Genomic DNA, 10,425 nt, shown 5'->3' with positions numbered 1-10,425 from the left:
TTCAAGAAGGTGGATCTGTCAGCTGATAGTATGCAGAGCTTCTCCGTCAGAAACAAATTGCAGCGTGACGGGTTTCCGCTGTAAGCGCTTGCTCTCGTGACAATGGACCACATGATCGAAAATTCGGTGTTGTTGTCTTTCAGGTCCCAAATCTTATATATATTTTTTAGTTGGATTTTAAGCCTTTCGCGTGAGAACCTTTTGTAGTTGGAATAAACCTTTGTTTTTATCTTTAACTGTGAAATCGTGAAGTTCAGCGCAAGCATTCACGACAAAGGTTTCTGAATTGACAAGTGAATAAAGAGTTTCGTATATCGTGTTGTGAATGTCACAACTTTTATCGAGCGACTAAAGTAGCTTTAGTTTTAGTTTAAATTTTAGGGGTGAGGAGACTAAATGTTTCTTTATGTTAGATGCACGCTTTTTAATTTTCGATATCTTTACAAGCAATAAATAGACGTGAAAAGCGATCTATTTTCAAATAAATTAAACTCTGAAAAGAGTCACAAGACAATAAGCCCAGAGGGCTTTTGATTTTTTTTCCTCTCGCGCTTTCTCTTTCCTTTCGCTTTCTCTTTCCTCTTTCCATAGTAAATAAAGTTACTATTCCTCATTCAAATTAATTGCATTGCATGGCGTATTAATCTTGAGTCACAGCCACGTATTTTTTTATTTAAACTCTCAGGTTGGGAAACAAGAATGTCTGAAATCAATTGCTAAGATATAGGAATAGTACGTACTGAATGATTAAGTTAACAAACACGACAAATAATTCGTTCGTCCATTACTCCAAAACTCAAATGAGCTAAATGGCCTTTCCTTATCTCGACTATCTCCGGCGGCTCGACGGATCAAATGAACCTTTGTTTGATGGTGAAAACAAGGCTTCGAAATCTGCGATAGGTGTCAGATTTTCTACCCATTTTAAATTGTTTAGATTCTTGCCTTTTCCCCCCATAAATTATACAACCAAACCCAATGAAAATATTGACTCTTCGTCGTTACCTTTAATATTATAATATTTTGAACATGTCTGACATTTTGCTGTCACAATTGTTAACGTAGCGTGTCTCACCTATCGCTTAGGTGCAGGCCAAGTAAAGAAATCTTTTGTTAAGTTGTAATTTCTGTTGTACTGAATAAACAAAGCTACAGTGCATGTTGATGCGAAAACTAAGTCTGTTGACTTTAAATTCCATTTTTTCTAAACAGAACAGCTTCCGCTCGCCATTATAGATACGTTTTAAAATAATACATGAAAGTTATTTTATACGTCTAAAAACGAACTAAAATTTGGATCTCCGACAAAGCAAAAGGCCATTATTTTCGAGTATCGTTTGTATGGGAGAAAGCAAAAGGTCCTTTTGTTAATGTGAGTTATTTATTACCGCGTTTCTTTACCACTGCAACGCAGTCCAAGGCTTAATATTTCTTTCGCGTCAACGAGTAACTGACTTTGTTCTCTCTCCTTGATGTATTTATGTCATTGCGTTCGACGAAGGAGAGCGCAAGCCTAATTCTGTTTTGCGTCCTGTGTCTTTTGAGTTGGTAGGCCTGTGCACTGTTATGCGGAATGAATCGAGCCGTAATGCGCGCGCAGGTGTATGGACTCCAAATTGGCCGCCCCGATTGATTTTTGCAGGGGCAAGTCTCGGCCGGGAAACTGGTGCGACGATATTTTAGTCTCGTTTTCGCATTGAATCGTCTCTTTTGTCGTCTTTGGTCGCTGTTCTGCACGCGTGCGCGCTTCACGAATTCGCTAGAACATTTCGTTTGGTCGCTAGATTGTGTACTTAGTAAAACTGTTTACTTTCGTTCTCGTACAAGAATCGCCTCTTCTGTCGTCTTTGGTCGCTGAACTGCGACCAAAACTGACCGTTGCTTGTGGTCAAATAGCAAATGTTCTGAGTTGTATAGCTTAGCGGCCATTGTGCCAATTGATCATGGCTTGTGATCAAATAACAAACTTTCCGAGTTATGTAGCTCGGCGGCTGTTGAGCCACTTGATCATTACTTGTGATCAGAACACAAGTAATTCAGGCGTTATCGAGTGATGAGGCTCGCATTTGCGTTAAACATTTGCACGGTGTAGACGACTTCAGAGCAGATGAAGCGATCGAATACAACCGAACCATTGTTTAGTCAGATGAAGCGATCGAATACAACCGAACCATTGTTCAGTCGAGTAAATGCGGCACCGGAAGCATTCTTTTGTATAACGTGACCAAATCACGTCGTGCACAGAGTTCTGTCCAGACTTCGATAAATGATACCCACAATAATTATGATAGTAAGCTTATAAAGAGATATGAAAGAGATGTTCGTGTTGTAGCTGGAAAGAATGGCGATAGGGGTTGTTCTGTTGCTATGATCTCTACAAATGCTGAGAAATCTCAGGCTTTTTTTAAAAGCAAAAAGCAACAGACAGAGAACCATCTCGAATTTCTGTTCGTAGAGTTACTTAATTGCTTAGAATAAAGAAATACAGAAGTAGACTACTGAAACATAACTTCCCAAGCTCCTCACTTATTAGAAATTTTTGTAGCAATTACAAGAAATGGTTTATTTTGTGTAACTGAACATTTTTACAATAAATATCTTTTTTTCATAAACAAATAGAAAGAGAAAAAAAAAAAGATACAAGTATTGCAATGGTAAACAGAAAGAGTTATCAATTGACATGCTTCAAAAAAAAGTCTGACTTCAGTCACAATTGCGCTTTTGGTCATAATTTGTAATTTGACTTGGGTATCTCTTAATGAGATACTTTCATTAATAAGTTTAATGCCTTATGATGTTGGTGGGAGTGGAGACAGTTTTTTTAGGTCAGTTTCACACCAACTGTATGGAACTGCAGAGTTGCATTTTCAAATTCGTGCTGCTGGTATTAGGCACTTGAATAATCATCCAGAATTTTCTGTTGAGAGCGTTTCTGACAATAGTTGGCAAGACTACATTCAGCAAATGTCAACACCAGGAACTTGGTGTGACAATGTAATTATCCAGGCAGTAGGCATTTTTAGTTGAAAGCAAATTCTGCAATATTAATTCATACTTCAATATATTGCTGTTTCAAGTTAAAAGTGCTTTCTATGGAATTCACATGTTGCTGTTTCAAATATAAAATAATGTTGTCTGTAACCTTAAAGGAACAGTGCCACAGCTGAGTTTAAGTTTGAACTTTGAACTGTGTCGTTACTTTCATACTTGTGTGTTACACATAACACACATTCAAAGAGAAGCAATTGTCATTCATTCTTGGAATTAATAAAGTTATTGTTCACAGTTTATTCGCCATCAATGTTGTTAAATTATTCTTACAAAATTTCACCTTCCTCTTTTTTCCCATCACCAACAAATTGTACAAGAAAAAGGGGAAATCTCAGTAAACACCAAAAACTACCCCTCCTTTCAAGCCTTACTCGAACGCATTCCCTAATCGCTGATTACTACTAGTATTATAGCTTCTTGTTCACTTCATTCGTTGCCAACGAATAATTTAACACGATAGGACGCTTTTGGTACTATTAAACGAGCACATTTCGCTGAAACCTCTCTTGTTGACGAATCAATACAGGAAGTGTCTAGTTGAAAAATGAAGGAAAGTGATGCTTACATAAAAAACCGACGAAACAAGTCTCACCTTTTTTCGTTTTTTCTTTTAAGAGCAACGTCTTAGCAGTAACAGTATTTTTAATGTAAAAATCCACGCGCTCTGTTGTTGAATCAGTATGTACCTTGCTTGCCAGACAAACAAACACGCTGTTTAAACATGTACTCCGACTTCTTGTGCGCGCTACAACTTTATTCATGAGATAGTTGGTGCTTTTAAATTTACTTGAACTAGTGTCTTTTATATTTCATCTCAACGACAACGCGCGCTGAATAAATGGTGTATGTAACAAAAATACTAAGCAATCTTAGCAATCTTCAAAATATTTTTGTGTAACACGTACATCACTGAACTGTTTACAATAGGACAACTTGATGTTTTTTCTTGTTTCACATATATTGTATACGTCAGCTTTCCATAGTTCAGTGAAGACTGCAAAATCATTTCACTAGTCGCTGTCGACACTTGGCTTGGGAAAAGCGCTGACTGATAACTTCACGATAGTCGAAATGTTCTACAAAACAAACCTCGTTTTAATCTTTTGCATCCTGGTACAGTCGACGACTGGTTCGGCGAACGGCAAACTTCAAAAAGCCAACTTTAAATCGGCTCTTGGTAACAAGACACCGCAGTTAGCTGACCAAACCTTTAACATTAACAACTGGGGCCTTGGGAAGATTGAACGAAAACTGCTAACTGATATCAAAGCCAAAATTGAGCCTCTCTATGGGTGCCCACGGTCTTCGTTTTCTTCGCAATTTTTTTGCAAATCTTCGTTTTTTATTTAAGCAGATCTTCGTTCTATGGATTGAAACGGTTTGAACGTTTGAGCCTTGTAATGGCTTCCTGTGGTTTCGCGGCAGTGATTGTAAACCACTGTTGTGGAAATCGCAGTGAAATGAGGTTGAAATGCCAAAATTAAGAAATTACAGATATTTTCTGTAGTGTTAACGAATTTGACAGTTTTATATCTTAGTATTTGTTCACACGAGTTTTGGTCAATTTTTGGTTAATTTCAGATCTTCGCTTCAATCTTGAGATCTTCGTTTTTTCGCCGGTGATCTTCGCGTCTTCGATTTCTTCGGAAATACCCATAGAGAGGCTCAAAATTGACTCTTTGTCCGAGAAAGGTAAATTGTGTTTTGATTTTAATCAGTCGAAACTCAGCCGTGTCCTCTTAGAAAACAGCTGCGCCTTTTTGCGTATGAATTCTCTCATACAAAACTCGGCCTCGTGGGCCAATTACTAAATAGAAACTTAGTTTTGCCTTTTTGATATTTCAGTCACCGGATCTGCTTGTCCAGATGGTTGGGTTCTTCGTGGCAAGTCATGTTTCCTCATCATCAACATTCCAACCCTGAAATGGAGCGATGCTAGAAGAACTTGCCAGAATCTGGGAGGAGACCTTGCCATCATCAAATCAGCTGCTGAAAACAACTTTATCTTTAACCTGGTGAAGAAGCAGAAGACAGTTACAGCTTGGGGTGTGTGGCTTGGTTTTATCCGAAAGGCTGACAATAAGTTCTACTAGATCGACGACACTCCACTGGCGGGCCAGTATTCTTCGTGGGGAAGTGAGGAACCGAACAATTCTCACCCCGGCGAGAAATGTGGTAATATGTTTGGCACCGGAAGCAGCCAGGGAGAGTGGAACGACTTGTGGTGCGATTTGAAAGAGTCACAGCTAAAGTACGCCCCAAGTGTTCTTTGCCAGAAAAAGTCCAAATGAGGCTGCTGTTATCTATATTTTATCGTAGAACTAGAAATTAGACTTGGCGGGTTATAAAGCATTTCAGTTACAAGGCAAATCGGTTGTTATTTCTAGCAGGTCATTCCGGCTTGATTCGCGATCGTTTGTCATGCATTTTTGTAAGGTAAAAAAATGGAATAAAAGTGGTGTATGGTTGCAACTAGTCAAACATTGTGGTATTTATTTAATTTAATTCAAACTCCTGACATGAAATTCTTCAACAAATTTCTTATGGATTTGGTAGATCTCGTATGTGAAAGGGAAGGATTTTATTGACGCCGTTTTCAATAATTTTGTGCCAAAATCAATACTTAGATCAATTGGGACGTCTTGAAAAAGAAAAAAAAGACGGAATCCGTTTATTGGCTTCGGAAATTTAAGATTAATACACCATTAATAGTAGAAACAACAGCTGGAAAAAAAGGGAAAAAAAATTTTTGCAGGAAGTATTGCGCCGTTTGCAATCGGAAGAAAGATGGTTAAAGCATCTCCCAGAACATAGAGTTGCGGGAAAAAAAACGCAGATTTTACACTCATAGCTCAGATCTCGTTCTTATTCTTTTGTGAGATCCGCTAGGCTTGATAATGGACAAGTCTATTGTACGAAACGATAAAAAATTGACAGTTAACGAGCAAAATCTCCAAGAACTCTGGTGCACTTGTAAGGAAGAATCGCATAGTATGTACCGTCATAGTTGGCTTGCGTTTTCTTGTTGTAAGGAACAAATTAGGGGCTGCCACTGGTTTCGACTACTGAGGGTAAAATTGAAAATAGGGCTTTGTGTGCCCGGGTCAGTGTTCCGCCCAAGAATAATAGGCTTCTCATACAGATAAACATCCCCTTTATTCATTTTCATTGGCAGCTCTGTCTCTCCTGAATGTCTTTAAAACAGTAAGGTGTGATTTGCACTTTGATCAAACTTGGAAATACTTAATTGTAAATCAACTTGTTTTTATAATTTTTCACCTTTGACTGAATCGTTCAGAAGATAATTTATTTCCCCTGTAAAAAATGTAATAAAAACGTTATAAGCGCCAGTTATATCGTTATTGAGCTAAGATGTGCTATGGTTCTTTAATATTTACGTCAATAATTTCAATACATTCTTCCAACAAAATTACAAAAATTAAGGTGGGTTCCAAGCATTCCCCTAAAGCCCCCATTGGACAAAAGTGTAACACAGTGGATTGAAAAAGGTTCCCAATAGCTAACAGCTTGGTCAAAATTTGGAATCTAATCGGTAAAATCAAGTCTCAATGAACACAACAGAGCTCAAAAAGCACTGACAGCATGGCTATTTGAATCATTGAGCAAGCAAGAAGTGAAAATGAAAGAGCAAAAAACTTGAGGAGTGAAAAAAAAAAAAGAAAGAAAGAAAAGGAACTAAGCAATGGGTCAGGGAGCAGTCAAGCCCTTAATCTGCACACAAAAATATTTTTTATCTACAGAATATGACTATAGAAAGAAACTGAATTCATCGTCGTTGCTGGGGTGCTGGAGTCACCTGAGGCCCTTAAATTGTTCAAAGGGAGGATAGTTCTGTACTTAATTCTTAGATTGCTACCTGACAGAACTACACTATCTGCCAGATAGTGATTTCTCTAAGGCTCAGGTGTTCAAAGGTTGGATAAGCACCATGTAACTCAATTGCAAAGGTAATGTCATTTTTTGGTGGATAGAGAGTAAGCACAGCCTGCACCAAGCTGGTGGAAATTAAGCATTATCCATTCTTGGAACAACTGGGCCAAGGCAGGAAGCTATATTCTCAACACGAGTAGACAAGCTCCCCAGATTTGTGGTTCAAAAATTGTATTAATTGGTGTAATAAAACTTACTGACATAACTGAAAACAGCTGATGTATGCAAAAATTAATAAGACATGTGTGTTAAAACCCCAAGAAACCATGCTAATCCTATTGCGTGGCAGGGCTTTATATTGGAAGATCATTCTGGCACCTGTACAATGCTTTCTTTTCATGTTGTTGTGTGACAGCCATATTCTAATATATCGCTACTGACCCTAAAAACTGAATTTATTAATTTTTTATTCCAGTGGAGTTTAGACAACACTTGCCACAGTTGTTATGAGAGGATTCTGGAACATGGTTTTATTTAAAAAAAATAATCTGATTGGGTTTCCATGCTTTGCATAAATTAGTACTCTCTACTTAATTCTTTAAAACAGTTTATAATCCCAACAACTCATTTTCCACATTTATAATTAACTTTCCCAGGGGCTTTACAATCCTCGAAGGCGTAATACCGCATAAATAATATCGTTTATTTTCTCTCTGTTAGCACCACAGGAAACTCATTGGCAAATTAAATGTCTCCTCTGGGGTCCGCCTTTAGCGCATGCCTGCAGCGTGGACCAGCCGTAAACTTTATAAATAACTATTTCATTATGCTGCTGCCTGCTGAGACACGACGCTGCAGTAATCATTTCGCTTTATCTCGTTGAATCGCTAAATTGCGTCAAAACCGAAACTTGATAATTAAATAACAACATCAGAAGCAAATTACATGATAGTACAAGCGCAACCTTTGAGGTCAGATCTTTTAGAACACGTAGGTGGTCTTAATCCGCTCATAATTGCTTCATCGAAAACGGATTTCATGTTCTTTTGAGTCACTGCCGAAGTTTCAATATAGCAGACAATACCAGCTTTCTTCACTAAGCCCTCGGCTTTCTGCGCCGTTATAGGTTCTTGACCGCGATCAGAAAGCCGTATTAGTTCTTGAACATTTGTTCTTAAGTCACAGTGTGTTCCAACTAGGATAACAGGAACATTAGGTGAATAACCACGTAATTCGGGGAGCCACTTTTGCGCAACATTTGCGAAAGACGTTGGCGAAACCACAGAGAAACAAACAATAAATACATCCGTTGAAGGATAACACAGGGGCCGCAGTGAGTCGAAGTCCTCCTGAAAATTACAGAATAAACATGTATTCAGCAAGTAGTTAGCGCGTGTAAATTGTATATTTATAGCACTTTCTTAATGTAAACAATTCTATCGATTGTGACTTCCCACTTTTGCAAAGCAATTATAGAACGCGTCTTGTTGTGCAATGATTTTAGGAGCCGATATTTTTTTCACTTCGCTCCGCTGCTAGCTAAATTGAGCGTTAAATCAATGTTTTGGGAAATAATACGTTTCATTCAAGCGAAACGGTAATAATGCACATTGTCAACTGACTTGGTAAATTTCCTGCACGAAAGCATAAAGTTCATAAGCAATTTATAAATTTACTAATCATTTTGTATTAACACTTATATTCCCAGCAATATAAGGCTTAGGAGAAAGAAATACGAGATTTATAGACAAATAAATAATTTTGAAAAGCGAACTTTACCTGCCCGGCCGTGTCGCAAAATTGCAATGTATAGGGTATCTTGTCCACTTTAACCGAGACTAAAATAACAACAAAATAAATAATAAATGAATCAGGAATTCTTTTTACCGCAGAAATAAGGACATAAGAAGTCATTCATAATCTTTACCCACCGCTATAGTCGTCGAAAGCCGTTGGGATGTAATCGTTAGGAAATCCGTTCATCAAGTAGCTTATAAGAAGCGAGGTTTTACCAACTCCACCATCTCCAACAATCACACATTTAATCAGTCTACTCTCGGTTTCCTCCATCAGCAATTTTCTCTCGTTGCTTTCCATTTCATCTACCCAGCAGGCCACACGCTTGGCTATTATTAACGATATTTCAACGAGAACGGTTCAAACCAAAATATAGGGAAACTGCTACAGGAACTCAGCGATCGCTTTTGTAATGAGAAGTTATTAACGGAAGTGATGTCATTAGTTACATCAGCTTTTGATTGGCTGGTCGCCGATAACGAGCGGTTTACGAGTTTCCGGTGTTTTTCTAACCTTTCGTTATTGATGCCCTGGGCAGAGAAAGTGAGCCTTTTGAACACGTTTTTGTTTTATTTTAAAACAAATCAAATGATCACCTCTTCAATACGATAAATAAGGTATCAAGTTGTACACATTCACCCGATGCAAGGCTGTAGTTGTACGGGTGGGGTAGAGAGGGGGCTGACAACAGGTGTCGTGACTTGCTTGTGGACACTGAAACCACACAAAAGACCACGTGCGACACAAAATGCTAAACTATTTAAGTCGACATTGACATTGAAATAGAAAAATTTTCCAACACTGTTGGATATGCTTTCTTTCGTCCAGTCTTCTTGTAAAATAGTAACATGTCCATTTTCAAAGGCTACCGAGGCTAATCGAGCTTCAGTTTAAGTTTAATTTATGTAAAGCAGACGATTAAACTCCTCAACTAAAGCACATTCGCTGACAATGATTTTTTCTTTTCTTTTTTGCGGAAAAAAAAATCACAAGCAATCCCTCTCAACCTGGCCCTAATCTCGCTCCAGATCTCTTTCTTTCAGCGATCGGCGATTGCCATGAAAATGAATATGACGTCTAAACGTGACCGACTTTTAACCGTGCTTTGAACATCGTTTTTCCAAAAGCACATTAGTTTAAGAGGCACGGTTAAACGAAATCGAGACACTTTGGAATAAAAACAGAAGAATTCGGAACACTTTTGCGCCGATCGAAATTTTTTCACAAACATACATATAATCGCCCGGTCTCAAAAATGATCCTGAGTCAACTAGCCAATAAGACCCTCTCTTGTTTAAGCTTATTACACGATCTGGTGGCATATATAAGGATTAAACTGACACTTTGGAATAAAAACAGAAGAATTCGGAACACTTTTGCGCCGATCGAAATTTTTTCACAAACATACATATAATCGCCCGGTCTCGAAAATGATCCTGAGTCAATTAGCCAATAAGACCCTCTCTTGTTTAAGCTTATTACACGATCTGGTGGCATATATAAGGATTAAACTGTCCGGGTAAACTGTGCGGCCTGAAATAAGTTCATTTGTAAATTTGCTGCTAACGGTAACACTAAGCTTCATATAATAAACAGGATCATGTACTCCAAGCTAAAATCTGCTGCTTTGTTTCTCAAGTCTTCGCGCTCGAGAAGCTAACACGCTCACGGACTAGACATTGACAA

At 38.2% G+C, this 10,425-nt stretch overlaps 2 protein-coding genes across 2 annotated transcripts; one reads left to right on the top strand and one right to left on the bottom strand.

Moving 5' to 3' along the window:
- The first annotated feature begins 4,092 nt into the window (after positions 1 to 4,092).
- Positions 4,093 to 5,526, top strand: LOC144634874 (uncharacterized). The gene is made up of 3 exons (XM_078493919.1): positions 4,093 to 4,331; positions 4,727 to 4,743; positions 4,897 to 5,526. The coding sequence occupies exons 1-3, from the start codon at positions 4,123 to 4,125 to the stop codon at positions 5,142 to 5,144; spliced, it is 474 nt and encodes a 157-aa protein (XP_078350045.1). The 5' UTR covers positions 4,093 to 4,122; the 3' UTR covers positions 5,145 to 5,526.
- Positions 5,527 to 7,443: 1,917 nt separating this feature from the next.
- On the bottom strand, positions 7,444 to 9,686 carry LOC144635760 (cdc42 homolog). The gene is made up of 3 exons (XM_078494842.1): positions 8,874 to 9,686; positions 8,722 to 8,780; positions 7,444 to 8,291 (listed from the first exon to the last, which is right to left on the bottom strand). Exons 1-3 carry the CDS (start codon positions 9,037 to 9,039, stop codon positions 7,884 to 7,886), a joined length of 633 nt encoding a protein of 210 aa, XP_078350968.1. The 5' UTR covers positions 9,040 to 9,686; the 3' UTR covers positions 7,444 to 7,883.
- Positions 9,687 to 10,425: the final 739 nt, after the last annotated feature.

The sequence above is a fragment of the Oculina patagonica genome, chromosome 13 (assembly GCF_052425735.1).
Source record: "Oculina patagonica isolate OP01 chromosome 13, crgOcupat, whole genome shotgun sequence".
Taxonomy (NCBI): Eukaryota; Metazoa; Cnidaria; class Anthozoa; order Scleractinia; family Oculinidae; genus Oculina; species Oculina patagonica.
This window is presented reverse-complemented; position numbering and strand designations above follow the sequence as displayed.

Coding starts and splice junctions, on each gene's coding strand:
- LOC144634874 (XM_078493919.1), top strand. CDS start 4,123: ATGTTCTACAAAACAAACCTCGTTTTAATCTTTTGCATCCTGGTACAG.
- LOC144635760 (XM_078494842.1), bottom strand. CDS start 9,039: ATGGAAAGCAACGAGAGAAAATTGCTGATGGAGGAAACCGAGAGTAGA. Junction 8,781..8,873: donor GGCTTTCGACGACTATAGCG/GTGGGTAAAGAT, acceptor TTGTTATTTTAG/TCTCGGTTAAAGTGGACAAG. Junction 8,292..8,721: donor TTTGCGACACGGCCGGGCAG/GTAAAGTTCGCT, acceptor TGTAATTTTCAG/GAGGACTTCGACTCACTGCG.